At 41.5% G+C, this 21880-nt stretch overlaps 1 protein-coding gene across 2 annotated transcripts; it reads left to right on the top strand.

Annotated features, from left to right (window-relative positions):
- The first annotated feature begins 8293 nt into the window (after window positions 1-8293).
- Window positions 8294-17319, top strand: CLBA1 (clathrin binding box of aftiphilin containing 1). Of its 2 annotated transcripts, none has more exons than XM_042872212.1 (6): window positions 8294-8573; window positions 8666-9146; window positions 12665-12813; window positions 13811-13940; window positions 15043-15156; window positions 16568-17319. In XM_042872212.1, exons 2-6 carry the CDS (start codon window positions 8712-8714, stop codon window positions 16733-16735), a joined length of 996 nt encoding a protein of 331 aa, XP_042728146.1. In that variant the 5' UTR covers window positions 8294-8573; window positions 8666-8711; the 3' UTR covers window positions 16736-17319. The 2 variants fall into 2 exon arrangements, with proteins under 2 accessions (XP_042728146.1, XP_042728157.1); XM_042872223.1 differs by having other exon boundaries at window positions 8671-9146.
- Window positions 17320-21880: the final 4561 nt, after the last annotated feature.

Genomic DNA, 21880 nt, shown 5'->3' on the forward strand with positions numbered 1-21880 from the left:
AAGTCTGATCACAGTCTTGCATGTGTTCTTTCTATCTTATAGGGCTACAAAGGTGGTGAATGGTCTAAAAGGGAAGATGGGAATTGGACTGTGCATAGCCAGGAGCTGAACTTGACAATCTTTATGGGTCCCTTCCAACCCAACATATTCTACAATTCTATCTGCTTCACCTGAGAAGCAAAACACACTTGTTAACTTAGCAGCAAATGTGTATGGGGTGAGCAAGAAGGGCTCAGCTGATAGGATTTTACTCCTTATAGAATGGAGGTCTCCTTCCTCATGGGAGAGATTTCAGAAATTTGGTGCTTTGCAGTGTGATCCACTGATGGCTGGAAATGCCTTAAGTTGCAATTGCAGCTACCAGTTACACTTTGTGTGGTTTTATTCATAGTGATTCTAGAGACTTCCAGCTGCGAGGAAGCCAACTGCCATTTCATGAAGAAAATTTTGGAAAATCACATCCCCAAGATTTTCCTCATGCAAGATGTATGCTCTAAAAGAGACACTCAGTTTTCTTGCTGAGACTCGTTTGAGCGCCAGGAACTTTGGGGTGCAGTCAGCAAAACTGTCTTTAGAAAGTATGGTTCTAAAATTCAGACTCCATGTTGTACAGAAGCAGAGAGATGGAAAGGGGTACAATGGTGCAGCCAATCTGCATTTCAGTATGCACGTCAGTTCTGCTAGATTTAATTGTTTCAAGACTCTATCCACGCTATAGATTAGACATTTGAAATCGGTAATTTGGTCTGGCTGGTTGAATATTGAAATTGTTTCAGTAAATGAAGCCAAACTAGCTAAGGCATTGCAGATTTTCATTTATTTATTTGTTTGTTTGTTGAGATGCAGCATAAGAAATGAGTAAAAATAGCAACAAAACCGAGATGGGACAGACAATTCTTACTTAGAGTGCTGTGAACTGCAGACTGCTGTCAAGGCTGTCTGGGGGATGAGGTGTAAATCATGCATTTTATCCCTTGGCTGAACCACCAACCCATGGGTAGCTAAGATTCAGTAGGAGAACAAGTAACAAGCAATCATATTTTTTCCTCCTGCTCATTGGTGAGAACGGGAAGATCTTCAGCTGTACCACCCACAGTGCAGCAGTACGAGGGATACAGCACATACCTGAGGTCTGTAGCATCCTCATGGATGCACATGGCTTGGTAGAAACTGGGGCAGATGCAGCCCTGTGCACATGGGGTGACCAGCCAGCAGCCACATGCTGTTCCAAGCAGATGAAGTCCAGCTCCCCTCCAGGCCTGTGGCTCATGTTCTACTGCATTATCCAGATTCCCAGCATGGAGACGAATCAACAAGGCTGTCCAGCTACCACACCAAACCTCAGTCTCTCTATTAGTAGGAACACTGGGTCTGAAGATCATTTTCAACATGTAGAACCCCTTCAGATGCTTTTGCCCGTGTTACAGGTGCTGCTTTTCTGCTTTTCTCTTGCCACTTCACTAACAGCCTTTTAAATAATCTTGAAATAAGAATTTTTAGCCCCATTAGGGGATTATGGAGAGCAGGGTAGCACAACATCCCATTATACCAACCTGAGAAAATTACACTGCAGTCCTTCATGAGGCTTCTGCCTAAAAAATGGCAGCCTGAATGCTACCAGGGCTTGGAAGAGTCCCTAGCAGCACCTACTCTCCTGGTACATCAAGCCCAATGTGCTGACCATACGCATTTGCCATCTGGTGTCAGTGACTTCTGAGTATCCAGTATTTGGAACATTCTGCAGGAAGGTACTTTGTACTGTTACAATCCTTTGTAAACATGCTGTCAAACGCTTTCATGGCCCTTATTTATTTAGTGGAGACTGCAGTAATGGGCATTAAATTTAGCTTTATATTTCTATCTTGAAAGACTTTGTGTAGAAATGCAAAATTAATGCATTAAAATTAAAAAAGGACAAGATCTGAAATACTGAATTTACCCCTCTGTATTACTTTGAGCATTTCTTTATTCAGTGTATTTTTGCCTGCCTTGAATTGATGGAAACCTTGGTTTCATTATTTCAAAAGAGAGAACTCAGGCTTTTCTCAGGTGGTAGCTGATGGCCCAATCTCACCTGTAGGGAGAATCACATCCTGGTGTTAGCTATAAGTTCAAAACTGTGAGGCTTCAGAAGCTTTCAAGTCACCTTATTCAGCAAGTTCCTGCTCGTAAACAGGATATGCAACATGAATAGCTGGGGAGTAGAAAGCAGATGGTGAATATTTAGAGGTCTTGTACATGGTTAAGTATTTTATGAAAGTTAGTAGCTCAGTATATTTGTTTTTAAGTACAGTTTTAGTCAGCAAAATGACTTTCCCTGGCATGTTCATATCCATATAACTCACGTATTTCCCTGACCCGTAGATATCAAAATAAATCATGACTGTCTGTAAGCTAGTAATAAATCAATGCTCTTTTATAAAATATCCCAAAATGGAAAATTAATATCAAGTGTGGCCATCCTTCTCAAGCAAGAGCTTTTTCAGAAACAAGTTATTGGTGTGCCTATGCATTCAAAGCTTACACTTTGCTGTATTATTGATTTATATGAACTGCAGGCTTTGATGTTTCTGGAATTTAACATTGGACTTTTGCTACAACTGTTTTCTTTAAGGTAAAATGTCTGTGGCATAATTCTCATTGCTAATTGCAACCTTATGATAGTGCTCTGTGAAGCACTGCTTACCTCATTCACAGTAGTATAAGAAGCCTGGGACTGCTGCTAATGTATGCTAAGCCTTTTCAGTCTTGTTTTCTTTTCTTTTCTTTCTTTTAACCATAATAGAGATTATCACAACCTTGAGTAGTTGGGCATTTGGGGAGAGTTTGAACCTAGATCCAGACTTCAAGTCCCAGGCCAGACCCAGCTGTGGCAGCAGAGGTTCCCTAGTTTTGTGGCTGAATTGTTTAGCTCTCAGAATTGAGCCCTCAGCAGTGAAGCAAATAATCCATTAAACAAAACCTGTGCTGCACTCTTGCAGCTTTGGCTGTGATAGCATTGGTAGCACAAGAGCGATACTCCTATACCTCGTGGTTCACCTGAAGCTCACTTGGGGAATGTAGAGCCAAGGTCCTTGTAATCTCTTGCATCTTCTTCAGAGATGCTAATAATAGAATTCAGTATTCTTTCAAATGTTACTTGCATTAAGCATTCAAGTTTTTTAAACTGTTTTTATGCTAATGGTATGTTTGATTTTATTTTATTTTTTCTAGAGGTTTGTTAATGCTGAAGCACAGCACTGCTAATGGAGTACCTGACCTTTCAGCATCTTCGCTGAACAGCACTAATGAAATTTCCTGGCAAGCTAATTAATACACGGGTAAGGCACAAGTCAGGTGTACCTTTAGCAGCTTAACTCTTAGCCAAGAGGATGAAGTCCTCCTGCCTGCCCTGCACTGACATCTCACTAACAATAATGGATTTGGGACCTAATCAGGCATTAAAACAGAGGATTAGTGAGCTGCAAACTGCAGGGCTCAATTTGCAGTGCATGCAGGGCACTGGTAGAAGTTACAAGGCATGCTTTCAACAAATGAGTATCTAGATATCTGACTAAACTATGTGAGCAGTAAAGCCTGTTGGATTTATGGAGCTGCTCAATGATGATTTTAGATCATCAGCAGAAAAGAGACACAGAGCAGGAGCTTAACATGAAATTATAGTAGAGCAAGGAGCAGTGAATGTTAAGCATGGGTACTACAACTGCCTGAAAGAAGGTTGCAGCCGGTCTGTTTTCTCAGATCACAGGTGATAAAATGTGAGAAAATGGCCTCAAGTTGCTCTAGGGAAGGTTTAGAATTGATAGCAGGAAGAATTCCTTCATGGGAAGAGTGGTGGGAAAAGCTGTCCAGGGAAGTGAAGGATTTGCCATCCCTGGAGGTATGTAAGAGATGTGTGGATGTGACATTTATGGACATGGTTTAGTGGTGGATTTGTGTTACTGGTGGTTGATTTGATGATCTTAAGTGTCTTTTCTGACCTAGATGATCCTGTGATGACAGTGTTAGTTGTGTGGTTATGAGGCAAAGCCATTCATAGTGGGTGGGCCATTCATAGCATTTTGTAAGGTTTTATGATGGTTGTAGTGCAGTGGGACTTCAAGAAGGTCACTTTTATTCTCCTGACATCTATGGACTATTGCTTGCCAGTGGTCTCATAACAGCAACTGCCACGCAGTTACCATTATACAGCAGCCTCCTGTTTCTGCCATTAGATTTCTGCTACACAAGAGACTGGCACACAGATTAACAAGCACTACCACTTCCTTAGTGCCCCAAGATGCAACTCTCTAAGGAGGCTAAAGGAAGAAAGGCTGATAGATGGATAGTGGAAAAAATGAGATCTGATAAAAAAAAAAAAAGAGGGATTCAGCAGGTGGGATTGACAACAGAAGGGAAAGCAGCTTAAGACAGGAAAGGATTTCCATCTAGAAGTGTTAGTGGGTGATGGAGTGGTAGAAGAGGGTTGAAGGCTTCGTATATGGCACAATAACCACCCCAGGATGTTGCAGGAACTCTGAATGGTTTGAGTCTTCTTTTGACACGTGTGTTAGGTAGGTAACATCCTGGAGGTTCATAAAGTAGTGCAGCCCACATCTAGGTATGGAAGATGGTGTATTCATGAGCTTCCAGAATATAATTGCATTTTACTGCCTTTTCCAAGAAGACATTTAGTTTGAGCTCTTCAAAATCACTCTAAAAAGCCACAGGAGCATCTACAAGGTTTGATGCAAAATGACACTGCCAGGCTGGACAAAATTGCTAAACACAGCCATTAAAGCCAGGGCACATACATCTCTTGCATGTCTAGTGTCTTTGGGAGGTGTATTACTGTTCATCTTTTACGCCCAGAGTACCTTTCTACACTAAGTGACTTTTCTGCTGTCAGCACATAAAGCAGGTGGTCCAATACCTCTAGCACAGTGTGTAGAGGGAATGAATTACTTCCCTTACTCGGAAAGAGTATCAGTACATTGCTACATGCATGCAAGAGATAATAAGGGAGAGCTGCCACCTGCTGTTGAAAACATTCTGGTTGGCCTTTTAGCACAGATACTGTAGCTGCTGTAGGTGCCTCATTAATGCCAGCTCCTTCCTTCCCACAAAGCAATATTTTGCAGGGGTTGCAGGAAACCCAGGCCCATCTAGCATTGGGGAGAAGTAAAATTTGCCCTGAACTGTTGCTATTCTTGTTATTCAATCAGGAAAAAGCCAAGGTGTTTTACTTATGTTTTGAAGTGGTGCAAAGCTGGAAGGTATGGTAATGTCACTGTTTCTCTAGGAAGGAGTTCAGTGGAGTTATGAACTATACTTCCAAATGAAGCTGCAGCTGATTGATTAAACCAGTGCTTAGAACTCATCTCTGTGAAATAGCTGTTTTTCAGCTATTCTATTGAGGTTCTTTATTTCTGCAATTTTTTTTTTTTTTTTTTTTTTTTCCTAAAGGGCAAAATGAGGAAAAGAAAAAGTACATATACTGTAGAATTATTCTAAACTCAAATTTCCAGTAGGAATTGTGGCAGCAGAAGCTGCAGCTGAGTATTCAGTTAACTCAGCCATTCGTAGTGGTGAAGTTTTGAATAGTGAGGTTCTGATTTACTTGCTGTATATGTTGAAGAGTGTAAATATAAGCTTACAGTCCATGTTTGAAGCATTTAGCATACTGGCAGTTTATATAAAGGCTGTTGTTTGATTTTTGGAGGAGGTATGTGGTAAATCCCAAGGACTGTAGTATGTCAGACAAAATCACGAGCCTTAACCACCAAACACAACATGAATTTTAACACCAGTTCAGCTCAGTTGGGCTGAGTCAAGGGATACTAATTCAGATGGATTGAATAGAATCGACTTTGTAGGCGGCCATGCCTCAGATTTTAATTTCTGCCCAAAACAAACCTGAGCAGTTTTTTTGGGGGGTGAGTTCATGTGTTTTCGGCTGCCTTTGCTGGTGAGCAGAGGCTGGGTTAGGTTGTCCAGCAGATGGTGCAGCTGGCTATATCCCAAAGCACTACAGGTTTCTGGGACTTGGGGCAGCTTCTGATGCTCAACTGCTCTTCCACTGGGCTGTTCATGTAACTAAAGGCAGCTCGAGCTTGGCAAGGCAGAGGCAGGTTTGCAAAACCCATGAGTCCCTTCCCCTCCAGGTGCAAAGTGTGGTACAAAGGGAGCATCGCTGTCTTCACACAGTCTGCCTGCTGCCTTTTGCCGTGAGAAGACAAAAGTGGATATGTATATAAAGCTGTGCTAAACAACCTCAGCAGCTGGGGGGAAGAAAAAAAAAAAAAGAAGAGCTGAGCTCCCCTAAAAACTTGAGGGATCTGGAACCACTGAGGCCTGTAAAGCACAAACTTACTGCAGTAGGATAATGATGCTATCCTAACAAGTGTCAGATGCTTTGAGTCTGAATCACTCGCTGAGCCAGTCGGATTTCCTCAGGCTGCCACAGGATGGCCACGGAGGGTAAGAAATGGCTCCAAAGCAGAAAGAAAATAAAGAAAAAAAAAAAAAAAAAAAATCTTTCAGAGACCTGCCAGTAAAGTTCTTTTGGCTTTGAGTCTGGGCATCGCTCCCAAACTCAGCCTCTCACTCTCAGATAAAGCGCTACAGCCTGAAATGAGAGTCAGATGTGTGGGAGGGGAGCGCGCATATCTGTGCCTGGGCTGAAAAACACACACACTGTAATGCCTAGAAAATGCTTCTTATTTTGGGCCTTGCTCCAGAAAACCTTTTTCCTTGCTTTTCAAATCCCCTGTTGCTTGGGATTGCCCATATTTTAAACCCAGCCGAGTGGACAGGGAGTGCCAACACCCTGAGGGATTTTCTCTGTGTTCTCCCCCCTGGAAAAACCTCCATCCCCCTGCCAATGCAAGAAGGGATGGTCCCCTCAGGCTGTGGGGTGGGATGGCCACAGCCACTTGACCCACAGCTTCCAGCTTTATCTGACACAACGGGCAGGTGGAGTCCCAACTACACAAGTGCCTGACAGGGCAAAATGGGGAGGGAGGTGAGGGGAGAAAAGATCCCAACAGTCTGCAGTTGGGTTATTCCTATCATTTTATCACGGGTTTATATTCCTGTGTGAGGGTGAAGTTTTACTTTGTTTGTGTTTCTCCCTAAGTTAGAACCTTGGAATTTTGTGATTATGTGGGCATTTTAGCTTGAAAACAAGCACAAATCACCACCATCAATCTGTATGTTCTTAGCCTGCCAGCTTGGAGGAAGAAACTAGAAACATGAACCTTTCTTCTTCGTGCCAATCTACCTCATGGCCCTTTCTAGGAGGTGAGAGCTGACTCCTGGCTGCAGGACAGCTGGTGGTCCCAACCCAGGGTGATGAAGGGGGAGGCAATGGGAATAGAAAAGGACCAGGAACACTGTGAGTGAAGAACTTATTAATCCAGAGAAATGAGAAGGAGCCATTTTTGGGCTGGATGGAACCTTAGAAACTGCCCAGTTCCAAGCCCTGCCATGAGCTCCACCAGCTCAGGCTGCCCATGGCCCCATCCAACCCAGCCCTGGGCACATCCAGGGTACCTGCAGCTCACTGGGCAGCCTGTGCCAGGGCCTCAGAGCTCTCTGGGCGAAACATTTCTTCCTTATATTACAATAAGGAGTAATGGGGATTTCTCAAGGCAACTGTGCTTGGGACGGCTGCAGGGAGCTGAGCAAGGAGGAGAGCTCAGAATGGACATGGAGGATAGTTTGGACGGGAAGGAGGAAGTTGGGCAGGTCCCTGTCAGCCAGCTCAGCCCCTCATGTAACCCTGGATCTCCAGTGTTACATTGCTCCACAGCCTGGTCCATTTGCATCTGGGGCTGGTCATTTGTCCTTGTGTTGGGGTAAACTTGGGAAAAACCTCTGTTATTTTTTCCATCTGAAGACCATCTAACATCTAATAGTGACTACATCTCTTCACTGCAGCTTAGCAATGGAAGGGTGCCGGAGGAGATGCGATCTATCCAAAGCAATAAATGCAGCATTGTGTGCGTAACTCACAGATGTTAAATCAATCTTCTTAAATCAGCCTTAATTGCTTAAATAGTTGGAGTGCTGTTGCTTTTCACAGAACTGAGCTGCCGGTGCCTGTGGTGCTGCAGGTCACACTCGCCTCTTGGATAATCTTTGGGACCTGGAAAGCCCACGCAGACAAAAAGAGCTCTGTTTGCAGCCAGCACCAGCTGGTGGCAGAACTACAGGGCTGGGTAGTGCCTAGGAGGTGTTCTTTGTGACTCCTGCACCCACTCCAGCACTCCCTGTACATCCAACAAATTCTGTTTAACATTTCCTGAAATATTGCTGCTACCATAATGCTTTTTTTGTGCTATCAAAAATTTACTCCAAACTGCTGTGCAGGGCTGGAATGTGCTTTTTTTTTTAACCTGAGCATTCTTTCTGCTGCCTTATCGGCTTGCGGTGGTCATTCCTACGCAGCCCTAATCACAGAAGTATTTATTTGCTACTTTTTCCTTGCAGGCCAACAGCTTGCACAGGACTGAGACTGAACAACACGCACATGCCAATGCTGCAGGAGTGGCTGAAGGATGTCCTGCTGTGATTTAGGGGACACTTAAGAGGTAACATGAAGAATTTGGTCGTGTTTTAGAAACATTCAGAGTTCCAATGCAATCGAACTTAACTGCTGGTTTTGTTTTGTTTTGTTTCTCAGCACAGATTTCACCAAACGATGCCTGAGCGGGGGTGGTTTTCCAAGCATGATGCAGAACCTGTTGCAGTCGGGAAGTCGCAGTAGCACAGACGCATCGCTCCGGGTGCGTGTGACAGAGCTGGAGGTGGGCGGAATGTCTGGCGGTGAGAATGGCTGGAACTCAAACGCAGGGACTGATAATGAAGGAATTACTCACCTCGAGGTATCGCAGCAGAGCCTCCCGGTACTGAAGAGCCACAGGCGGAGCTGTGAGGGGTCTGGTGAGAGCTGCTGTACCTCAGCGCCCAGCGGTTCCTGGGGGGAGTTTGAGGGCTTCAAGGAGCCCTTGGGCAAATGGCATCCCAGAGCTGATATTTTGCTGAAGTCAAAAAACACTTCTGATGGTGGTACAGGCGTGAGCAGAGGACACTGCAGTGCTGCTGCCGGTCACTTCTGTTCTGAGCCATCTCTACTCAGTGAGGCTTCCAGCTCTCTGAATGAGGTAAGTGTTCACAGTAAACCAAAGACCAGAAGTGTTTGTGTTACTGCTTCCTGCATCTTAAGATTTGTATCTGAACGTCTTCTCTATAGAGAATAACTCTGTCCAGGGACAGAAACTGTCAGGCTGCATTTTAGTTAACTCGAGTGGAACAAAATGCAACTTCTTTCCAGTGTTTTACAAATACTTCAGTTGTCCTGCTGGAGAGCTTTGAAGAACTTTCTTCTGGGCACCAGGAATGGATTATAGCCCTTCAGAAACAATGGGCCCTGAAGCATGTGAGAGTTAAAAGCCAGGCGAAATGAGCGTAGGAAGCAAAGAGCTGGGAAGGCAGGTAACAAAAATAGAGTGGGCAAGTTGCCTGCAAGCTTCTTGAAATAAACCAACATAAAATTGAGTTAGAGACTGACAAAAACATTAGCTTCTGTTGTGTAGTACGCTGCCTGAATAACCCAGCAGTCTTTCTGGCATTTTGGACTGATTGTGGGTAGAAGTTAATATGATACAAGCAAATGAATAGCAAGTAATTTAATACCATTCCCCTCCTGTCATGGGATACAATGTTGGAACTAAAATCTGAATGCTTACTAAGCTGTTTGTTCAGCATAAGGGTTCTACCTTGCTGAAATTGGTGTGTTTTCATGTTTACTAGGCACAGGTAAGCACACTAACAAAAGAAAGATGAAATGAAATACTAACAAAATAGCAAGACTTCATTATTACTACTGTTATGAATTAAAACGTAAGGAAAAGGAGATCAGTCAACTCAGGCTTTCACAGAGCTAATAGCACTTCATAGCTCACAGCTTATAGTTGTAAGATCAGCTTTTATACGGAGGGAACAGAGTTTTGTGGAGCCAGGCTTCCCTGTCTGTTTGGAGCTTTGCCTTTTGCAGAGGCTTTGCTCAGGAAAGCTCAGTGCTGAGCATGGGGTGAGCTGTCTAACATTGGTAGAACAGAGATCACAACATAACCAGTGATGAGTTGCTGGTATGCATAAACAGAAGTTAAATTCTAGGGTTGGAATTTCAGACATGCAGTCTTATGCTGAAAAAGCTGAGTATGTGATGACCAGGGCAGAAATATAACAGATTGTATGGCTTCTTTCTTAGAAGTTGTACACATTAATCTAATTGTAGCCTTTGCTTTATTATTTTTTTTCATGTTTATTGAAGTCAAAAGGAAATATCCAACATGAGCTGAAACTTTAGGCAGAGTTAACATACTTAAGGTGTCCTTTTCTTAGGATAGAGAAGCAGCATTGCTGCTGGAGATTTCTTTGGGAGTAGAACACACATGTAGTTTGTCGTTCATTCCTGTGCTTTTTATATTGCTTGTTTGAGATCATAAACTCCTCAGGTTGGGATGCAGCCCTTCTGTATGGTCAATAGAGGAAGGTTGGAAGGGATCTAGAGACCATCTGAGGTCAGAGGTCTGACCTCCATTATCTATTGCATCAGTTAATTTAATTATAACAGTCAGGAGCAGAGTCCCCCACTTAAAAATGAAAACAATCACCGTTTCCTTGCAGCAGCAGGATGCTTTGCCTACAATCATAGAACCACCAAGGTTGGAAAAAATCTCCAAGATCATCCAGTCCAACCATCCACCTACCACCAATATTCCCCACTAAACCATGACCCTCACTACAGCATCTAAATGTTTCTTTCACTTGGCAACTTGGCAACTTCACCACATCCCTGGGCAGCCCATTCCCGTGCCTGGCCACTCTTTTAGAGAAGAAATATTTCCTGATGTCCAACCTGAATCTCCCTTGGTGCAACTTGAGGCCAATCCCTCTCATTCTATTGCTAGTTACATGAGAGAAAAGGCCGAACTCCAGGACATAGAGGATTTTTCTTGTGTTCTTTAAATTCAGGCCATTGTAAGAGGAATGAGTGTACTTGCTTAAGCAAGTGCTCTGAGACAATATAGAGGATTTTTTCAGAGAGCAGACTTGAAACTTTTGCATTTGTATTTTTATCATCAGTACAAAGCTGCAAGTTAAATGGAAATTACCTGCATTTTGTGTTAAAACACACACTGAAATAGACAGTAATAAAAACAAAATTAATACCATAAAAGATCTTGTGGTTTTCCTTGGGCTCCTCATCTGGCTTGATAAGCTGTACTCCAGTGGCTTGTGTGCAACATCACAGGCTGCAGGAAGAAATGACAAACAAGGCAGATCTCTGCTTTCCTTTGTTAGTTCTTCTGCAATTGTTCTGTCATGGAACTCTGCTTTTCAAACGCTTTTCTCCTCCATATAGTATAAGTTCACTAAAGCAATTTACAAATCAGTTTAAAGTTTCGTGATATTTTGGGAGAGTTTTGGAGGGTTTTATCCAGGAGTTTTTGAGAGTCTCTGCAGTCACCCATGAAGAAAGGCAGTTCAGTAAGGGCTGAATTTCAGGGATGGCAGTGAGGGCTACGCTGCACTTCTGGGAGCATGCTCAGAAGCACAGAATCCTCTGCCAGCTCCGCTGACTGTGCACGCCCTTAGGACTTCCACTACTCACTGCATTTGTCTGAGTTCAGTATAATGAAACTGGAAATATCTCAATTTATTTCAGTCATTTGAATTGCGATTAAAACAACCTGTCAAAGTATCCACACTTACGATTTTCAGATCAGATTGTTGATTGCTAGGCAGGAAAAACAAGCTGGCTGGGTTCATTCTCCAGTTTTCACACAGCATCTCTGCTCCTGGACTGCAGTCACGCTGCAGATTAAGTACAGCGATTAAGTACTTTGATTTAGAAAACTTGACTAACTCCTTATTTGAAGAAATAAAGCTTCTGGATGAGATGGCACAACAACATCCCCTTAGGATAGGATGTCAGTTACGCACGTTTTCCCTTGCTTGTGCATTTCCTGCTCCTTGGATAACCCTGTTACTTCCACTTGTCCTGTTTACATGAGGTTAGATTACTCACGGCCGTGTCTGTCCTGCAAACCTCCTTATCACTGCTGGAAGAGAAATGAGTTTGTAAATCAGACCAAACTTCTTAATGTAAGCTGGAAAATGTTTGGTGCAAATGCAAGCATCCAGATACACAGTGACCTCAGCTTTTATGTGGACTTGTGCAGTGCAAGTATTTATAGGTAACTAGAAATTATGTTACACTTGGTTGCATTAGATGTGGTAAAAATACTGTTATTAATGCAAAGCAAAATAAGCTTTGAGTTGATGTGTGAGCATGTGTTGTTTTTGGCCTGGACTGAATTTCTTGAGGAGGAGTCTTGACTACTAGTAGGCAAAGCAGTCCATAATGTAGCATGTAGCAGTTGTGACATTACAGAGGAAGGTTCATCAGAAACTCTCGGATTTTTCCTTTTTCTCCTCTAATCATAAGTAAATACTCAAAGCATTGAACTATGGGCTCAGTCCCCCTGTGTTATTAATATTAATTCAGATTTTAAATGCAGTTAATAATACAATCAGTGGAAACATTGTTCTGTCGTGAGCTGTGAAGTTGCCAATCTGTAGCATGTGAAATGAAACTCTCTTTTTTTTCTAGGCAGACCACTGCTATGAGGGTATATTTAAGTCAGGCTTTCCAGAAGTCCTTGTATCGCAGTCCAGTGAGAGCATAAGAAGCCTGGATCAAGTAGTTGATGTGAATAATGAAGATGTTGGGATTCCTGAACTTACAAATAATCAACTTTGGTAATGAGTTTAGTCATAATAATAATAATAAAAAAGTTCCTCAGTAATCAAACAATTATGTTGTTTATAATTTAAATATTTGTGGTATTGATAACAAACTTAAGAACCATTTTAATCACTGTGCTCCTTCAGTGTGTAGATCTTACCAATTGCGTATTGTGTTGGTCAAGGAAATGGATTATGTTTTAGCCATGGGAAAACAAGCTAGAGAATATATCAGAAGTACAAATTTCTGCTCAGTTTTTCCTGTTGTCGGTGCTCCTTCTTATGACTCAGCTCCTGGAATGCCGGAGCAGCCAGCAGGCAGCCTGTTCTTCCTGTTTGCTTGTCCTTTCTTTACAACACATCTGACTCAATTCTCCATCATCTGAAGCAGAAGCTCTGCTGCTCCTTCTGCTGACAACCCACGCCTTTTTTTCCCTCCCTGCTTTTCCCAGGTGGTGACCACTTTTCACATTAAAGCAGATTTTCTTCAGAAGCTGTGGCGCATCCAACTTCTTTCCTGGGGTTGTGTTAATGCAGTTAGTATCACTTAACTTACTCTCAGGACAGCTGGAATGGTCTCTGCTTCGTAGTATGTATGTGTCCAGATCAGGTACCAGCAAGTTAAATAGCAGCAAGTTGCAGAGTGAAGTATGATTGACATGGAGGAGAAAGGTCTGAGGGATGGATCGTGAAAAGTAGAAAATTGATAGGGCTGAACTCTGTACCCACCTTACAGAAGCAATTGATTAGTATGAACTGTGGGCATGTAACAAACTCTGACGTGCTTCTAATGCACTTCTTCTCTGAGAAGCCTCAACATACAGTTATGTTGGCTGTTTCCATTGATTATCATGGAAATTTATTAATGTGTTGGGTTGATATTTTGAACGAATGTGGAAATAGCTTTAAGATAAAGGTAGGTTAGTACACAACTGTATGTACAGAAAGAATTACATATGTCTTCTGGAAATTTTGTATGCCATCTAAACTCAACTTGTGTTTTCTTTCCTAGCATCAATTCTGGAAACATATGGAGAACTCTTAGAGACTTAGATAATACCTCCAGATTAAGACATCCCTGGAGTAAATCTCATTGCCAAGAAAACCTCCTGAGTGTCCTTGGAATAGATACAAATCGAATGGTAATTGAACAAAGGTCTGCCAGTATGCCAGTATAAACTTTTGGTTGCAGGTTGGATTTTATGTAAGCTATCCATGCAAACACATGAGGAACAAGATCTGGATGAGTCATAAGATTCTTAAAGAGAGCCTTTTCAAATGATGGTCTCACGTTTTCTCATCACCGTGTGTCAGTAAGAATGAAATTGTGTAGGGATCAAATTTTGATCACCTTTACGCTGAGGTCTCAGCTCTGTGGTACCCTGTTGCATTAGATAGTATGTTCAGCTTCAGGCATGGATGTAGAAATAGCTTTCAGATGTGTGTGTACTGGATGGCTTTCTTTTTTTCCTCAGAGCATGAAAAAGATGTCAGTCTCTAATATCTTTCTGTTAAGTGAAAATTGGATTTGAATCAGTGAGGCTGCTAAAGTAATCACTGGGTGCTTTCATTGCATATGAACTGGAAGTCTGTTTCACTTCCCTCTTCCTCAGAAGATTCCATCTGTTTGTGCAAGACTTGAGAGGAATATGTTTTAAACTGAAACGAGAACAAACTATCAATATTGAAAATCTCAAATGTCTCTGATTAATCTCTTGTTTTGGGAAGATAAAGGCATGGGAGATGGTTCAGTGTTCAACCTGGTTATTTAGATGGCATGAATCAGTTGTTTGTGCTTCTCAGAGTAACTATTCCAGTTGATGATTTCATTCCATGATGCGGTGCTGTGTGCAATTCCGAATTGCAGGAGCTGTCATCTAGCAGGAGGAAATGGGAGACATTTCTCCAGCATCTAACTTCCCCTTCTGTCCTTTTCTCACCCATAGAGACGTTTGCATTGCGTTGCTTTTAACAATACTGACTTCTCAGATATTTTCCAGCTTAAGCCAGGGCTGATTTTATTCAGAAATAGTTTAATTTTGAAATTGCAATTTTTAAATTTCAAGTCATGATTTGGTTCACATGTATGGGTTTTTTTTTGCCAATGAATTGTTTCAGTGCCAGGGAAACATGACAGATACAGCTTTGGAAAGTAGAATTTGATGTTGTTATTTGAGAGGAAACTTCTCTTTGGATTAAAATCAGATAGTCATTAGTAAAGAAAATGTAAATTTGCTTTCTTAGGACTTTCTGGAGAGCCAGAATGACGTTACTGAGGAATCAAATGCTAAAGATAATGAAAACTTCAGATTTGACGGATTCAGTATTAATAACTGCAAAGCACTGATCCAGACCAAGGTAAGAACTGCACTAAACATAAGTACTTGAGGGAAGCATACAGCATATTTTACGTGTTCATCTGTGCTGCAGTCAGCTGTTAGAGCATATGTGCTGGCTTAACAGCTTGGTCCTGATAGGACTGTATGTATGTACTGTTGTATTTCACCCATCAAAACCCATTTGACTGCTTCAGAAAAGGTAAAACACAACATTCCAAATGCAAAACAATACAATGTGGAGGATGCTGAGACGCAAGGTTATTTGCTAAGCAACTTGGTCTGCTGGTCAAACTATTTTCTGGGTGGGAGGGAGCAACAATACCTATGATACTGTCAGAGCGTATGTCAGAAAATGACAGAAGAAAATAATGGTGTTAAAGGATAGATGTGATGAACAGAGAGATGCTTGTGGCTTGCTCCTAAGGTGCATTGTAAGGGAGACACAAGGAACAAGGTTCATTATAAAGAAATTGCATTTGAGCTTGCGTTTCACATATTCAGAAAGAGTCAGATTTGGTTTCTCCACTGTAGGAGAAAACAGGAACTATCTGAAGAGGAACGTAGAACTGATATTAACAATTGCAGGGATATTTTTGTTTTGTTACAGAACGTACAGAGAAACAAAAGCGGGAATTGTTATCTGTGCATTTGCCTTCAGTCAAGCAGGCATTTATAAAATCAGTTTCCTTCATGCAGTGCAACTTGGAGGACAATTCTGTCATTCTGCATTGCTTTAAAAAAATTAAATGAATCAGTTGCATTCTGTTTTCACCAAAGTGTTTGGGATTAGCATTCAAACCTAAAATCCCATCTTCAATAGAGAATTAACTTAAGCAATTACTGTTGCTGTGGGATTATGCACTTTGAGGCACATTTTCATTGCAGTGTTTTATTCCATTTACTGTACTGGATGCTGTATGATGTATGTTCTGTACTTAGGAGAGGTTAGGTTGTAGGATTCAGAAAGGAAATCAGAAGAGACCTTTGAGTGTATTCCTTCCTAATTCAGTTCTGCAGAGACACATGCTTGGAACTTTGTTAAATACAGGGGGAGAGCTTATGAAAAGAAGTGGCTCAAGGTGAATTCAGGAGGAGTAAAAGTAGAAAGATTCACAATACAGCATTAAGGTAAATAGACAAATTATTCTGGAGTGGCTTCTGAAGGGAAAGAACAAGCCTTGCTGCATGGTGTCTCACTGAGGCTTATTAGAAAACATAAGTTGCTCACCCTAATTTGGAAGCAAGTTAATTCATACAGTGAGATCTTTTCCATTTACTTTCCTAGTTGTGTCCTTTTTAAAAATGTGGGCTTTTTTTTTCTCCCTTATGCTGATTTTATGAAGTCTGTCTTAAAATCAGATTGAAATATGCTACGTGATTAAGGTAATGTAGCATAGAAAATATTAACTTGCTTTTAATTTTTCACTCAGCTTTCTGTATCGCCAGATTCCAGACAGGATCAGCTCTTCACCTGTAACCTCTTTCTGAAAACCACATCATCAAATGGGAACATGCAGTATATAACAATCCCAAGGAAGAAGCACATTTTCAGTACACCCAACCTAAACGTGAAATTTTTCAACAGTGATGTTTGTTGAACCAAATGCACTTGTTAATTGTTTTCCTTCTTTTTGAACTGAATGCATTTTCTTACTGGCTTTGTACAGGTGACTGCAGATGATTGTTAGGAAAGTTACTATTACTGTACAGGAGATACATAAAGCTACATTATTAGAAGGAATTTATCTCATGTAATTATGAAGTCAAGGGTGTAATTTTGTCCTGAGAAGTTTTGCTGCTGATTCATCTTTCTTACAGTAAATCCAGCTGCAATCACACTTTAAAAATCCTCTGGACTGTTCTTTGGAATTACTGACCTTTCAGGCCTCTGAAAAACCTGGTTTCCATGCCAAAACCTGAACACACCTCAAGCGTGTTGTGAAGTGACACCATCTCTTCTGTTTGGTCCAATCTGAATCTGCTGAGATCTGCTGCTTTGCCGCTGCTTAGCACGATGAAGTGAGCCTTCTGCAGCCTGTGGCTTTCATTGGGGTTGAGGAAGGTAGAGCTTCTGTGCGTTGTGAGAGCCTGCTGTGGTAATACAGGCAGTCAGTGGAACGATTGGGTTGAAAATGTTTTGTCCTGGCGTTGGTTGCTAACTGAAATAAATTGCATCTTTGAAGCTGATTGTGTCAGGCCCTCTTGGATTCATTCAGCAGACATACACACATAGGCCTGCTTGCCACAGCTTAACAGCAGGATTTGTACCACACAGTGCTGTAAACCACGGCCCTAAACCTGTTGAAGCTTGCTGTTCTAGCCACTCTCAATATGGGAACTTTGTACAACTTTTTCTTTTTTAAAGAAGTTGTTAACTCATTCAAGCTCATCCTAAAGAAAATACTGAAGCACTGCAGCACGGAGCAAACTGATATTCCTGAACTAAGTTGGTTCATTAATGATGCGTCTTCTCTACTCTTGGCATTAAGAATACCACACAACTCCGCCAGACTCCGATTCTTCATCCAGCAAACTGGTCAGCAGGGCAATTGCAGTTGCTCTATCTTAGTAATGCATATGATACCTCAATGCTATTAGCATGAAACCAAACTGTATGGTGGTCCTCTTAAACAGTTAACAGAGCCTTTGGAAAAGTGCTGTTTGAAAGCAGGCAGCTCAGCAGTTTCCCATCCTCTCAGAAGGAGTTCTGCAGGGCTGGGCTGAGGACTCCAACTGCATTCAGTAGCAGGGTGAACTTTTGCACCTAGCACTGGATTTGAAATCAGCTTGAATTTCCCCTGTAAGTCCTTCAGAAACATGAAGGTGCAGTCAGTGGTCTGTAGTAACAAACTCAGTAAATGCTAGCAAATTGCCAGTAAGTTAAGAATAGAAATTTGAGGTTGGTATTGAAAACAATTATAAGAATAAAATCTCATTTTTATTATTTCAGGGAAGCACGGCCCTAAAGAGGGTCCTTGAGAGGGCATTTTTTAGTGTGTTACTGTTATCTTTTTGCAGGTTTTGCTTTCACTGACATTAGATCAATGTATCAAAGAATTTTTGCACCATTCCCCCAGGGGAAGAGTGAATACATAAACCTCAGTCACAGAAGCAGTCTTGCAGCCCTGTCTAAGGGACAGGGAAATTTCAGCCCTGTGTAATACAATTCAGCATGGAAAAAACTACTGGCCTTCCAAAGATGATGGTCTCTGTGTCTCAGCTCTTTTTTTTTTTTTTTTTGTGGACAGATGCTCTGGGCTACCTGAGTGCTGCAGCACATGACAGGTGAGAGAAGATCTGTGACTCCTGTCTTCAGTCTGAGCTCATTTATTCAAAGAAAAGGACTCACAGATAGGAAATTGTAAAGCAATTCAATTCAGCATCAAGTCTGTGGAGTCCCAGCTGCCTGCCTCAGAACTAGGACACGAGCTGTTTGGGGGATACTCACACAGAAAGGGAGACAGGCCTCTCCAAACTTGTTAGTAGATCATTTTCAGCTGTAGAGCAGCCTTGCCTTCTATTCTTATCTTTGGAAACAAGGGGTGACGGAAAACCCTATGATGCGCTTTGCACAAATACTCTCTGTTCATTTCCTTTTGTCATTTCCTTGTTGCCTTCCTGGGCACGAAGCCAAGCCTGCTAACAATCGCCACTCACCAACTCCTGAAATACACAATTGTATGAAGCCGGAGCAGGTGTTCGTTCTGTGAAAATGATACAGGGAGGAGAAGCTTCAAAACTTAGCGTGTTTTAAGCTACGAATTTCATCACTTCCAATCTTACTTTTGAGCTCCCAACTGTGAAATACTCTAGTTTTGATAAACTTGTCGCTCTACTCTGCGTTTGTGAAAGGTAAATACCACAGAGCTTGGTGTTTGCTCGTGGTTTTGAAAAATGAAAACTAAAGCAAGGTGAGAGTTTTACATTGCAGAGCTGGACAGAAATGCATTTTTCCTCCTGTTTGAAACTAGAGGGAAAATATATCCATAGAACAAAGTTCTACAAAGTTCAAATCAGAGATGTGGTTACAAAAATGGTTCCTCTATAGGAGGAACGTTGTCTACAGTTTTGAGTAAAATAGAACAAAAAAACCCCAAACAATCCCATTGTGAAAAACTGAAAACATTTCAATGATATTCTCTTCAAAGCTGCAATCTCTTAGGGACCCTTATTCCAACAATCAATCCTTAGAGTTGAACAGAGCAGAGAGGCACGTTTTGGGGAGGTTCTGTCTTTGAAGCATCACATTCCTACTGCTAGAGCTTATTTTCAGAAGTCCAAATTAAAATACATATAATTTGATAACATAAACAGCAATCCAGACCCCAGTATGAGTACACCTGTGAGTATACACTCTAAGTATTCTTCAGTATACTGTAGACCCTCCATTTCTTAGGTATATGAATTTTAAAAAAGCTTTAGATGCTGGCGTTGATCCCTATAGATTTGTCTCCACATGAGGGGTGCTCCTGTCTATGGGCAGGAGGCCCTACTCTAACTCACTCCAAAGTGCTGCAGTCAGAGGTGAACACAGATCACAGCACTTATAAGATACAGCATTTATAGACCGACCTTAAGAGTGAACTTGGGAGTAGCCCACCAATACTTATTCCTAGTCCAGTTAAAACAGCAGAGAAAATCTAACTAAAAACAAGCTGCATTCAAATTAAATGTTAAATCCACAAAGCCACTTAGATTTGAGTTTACCTTCATAGAGTGAAGGGGGAAAAAAAAAAGCAAAAAAACCCAACAACCACGCAGCTCACCTTAAGTGCCAAAGCACAGCCAGTCCAGAACAGTTCTATCTGGGTTCTAATGAGGGAAAAATGCATGGAATGAAGGTTACAGATTTTTCTTTTTCTTTTTTCACTAAAGGCAAGATAATGGTGAATACTAGGATATTAGATAAATACCTGAAAGCCAAACAACTGCCCACTTCCACGAATGCTTGATTTAATAATACGTACCTCACTGATGCATCTTAATAGCTTAACTCTCCTAATACTGGTTTTTAATAACTCAAAATTAGTTTGGGAACTAATTATAATTCATTTTCCTTGCAGAACTCATGCACAGGTTACCTTCTTGTGTGTACTTCCCTGTTGCGTGAGCTGGAAATTACTCTTGCTCCATCTCCCAGTACACAGATCATTGATCCAACCAGAGCGTTCCAGGTGCTGCCTACACCTCCCCTGCCAGCCATGCTATACCAGCACTGTGCATCATGTTGAAGCTAGAGCCTTCAGAGTGGCTAAAACTGAGGTAAGCAAATAGAGAAACCTCTCACTACATCTGAAGTCTCAGCATGATCTGATTCCCTCATTTTCTTAATATGCTGCACTACTGTACCTTCACGAAGGCAGCTTTCCTATTAGTGAGTTTCAGGACCCATCACGTGAGCGGCTCTGTGCTGCTGCAATGCCCTCACAGCCAAAAGCACATTTCTGGGGAGTCACCTCCAGACTCACATTGATCAGGCTGTGCTCAGCAGCCTCTGTGGCAACAGGCAGGAGGAGTGCCTCACATACAAGCTGCAGTCAGTAGCTCTACCATTAAGATGAGGGATTCCCACTCTTCTGCAGTGAACTTCATTTTAGTGGTTGACAACAGGAAGAGAGCAGAGAACTTTAAACTTGAAGTCATCAGTGTAATCTCCAGTAGGGACCTATGGAAAAACGTCACATCTTTGAAAGGAGAGAGAGGACTGAAGAGTGGCAAAGGTCATTTGTTTATAAAAGAAATACTGAAGACTTCAAAATATAAATGGTTAAACTGCAAAACTGTGGCTTTTATTTCCAAACATACAATAAATAGGTCCACCACAACTAGCCTCTAACTTCATTTTACATGGAAGGATTTTAAAATTAGTTTGTGCATATTTAAAAAAAAATAATAAAACTTCCCTTTGCACATAATTCCATACATAACCCAACTGCATTACATACCAGCTTACGGTCTTGGCACTGTGATGCAAGCAACCAATTGGAAACGGAGCTTTGTGGCAAGAGATTGAACAGAAATCACATTTTGTACTGTTGATGAAACGTGCCAACAATTTAATCTATGTCTGAAGTGTACAAAAAACTTTTAGCATGTAAATGCTGAAAAGCAAGTCTCCTTGTGGAGGCTGCAAGGTAAGTGGATTTATTAACTGTTTGCTATTTGCTACATGATATAATTTTCATACCAAAATACCTTTACTGCATAGTAACATTCCATATTTTCAAATGCAAGAAGAAATTAAATGCAGTCTTTTTGCTTTACTCCTCGTCGCTGAATTTAAAGACATTTTTAACCGTAACTCTGCTTCATCACAGTGCAGAAGGCCCTTAATATTTCAAGGATTTATTCAGGCATATCTTTAATACAAAAGTAGAGGCTGAGGAAAAGCCAGAGTAGTCTATACACAATGCACAATCTGTGTACATTCTGAAGCTGTACCTCTTCAAGAACTACTTATACACTCTTCAAACAAATCCCTTTATCCAGCAATTCAAAATACTTTAGATCAGAAGTTTTATATTAGAATCAATACATTATATGCATATAAATACATTTATACCCTTCGGTTGCTGAACAACCCAGATGGCTGTGAGGATGTGACCTGAACTGGTTCTCCACTGGTCTGGGATACCAAACTGTATTGGCAGCTCACTGTTAACACAGTCACAGTAAGAAATGGAGATCTTTGCACAAGGTAGGTGTGCTACAGCATCAGTTAAGACTAGAAATAGTAGGTGACA

The sequence above is a fragment of the Lagopus leucura genome, unplaced genomic scaffold, assembly GCF_019238085.1.
Source record: "Lagopus leucura isolate 7727_CA_CO unplaced genomic scaffold, USGS_WTPT01 Super-Scaffold_1, whole genome shotgun sequence".
In the NCBI taxonomy this organism is placed as follows: domain Eukaryota; kingdom Metazoa; phylum Chordata; class Aves; order Galliformes; family Phasianidae; genus Lagopus; species Lagopus leucura.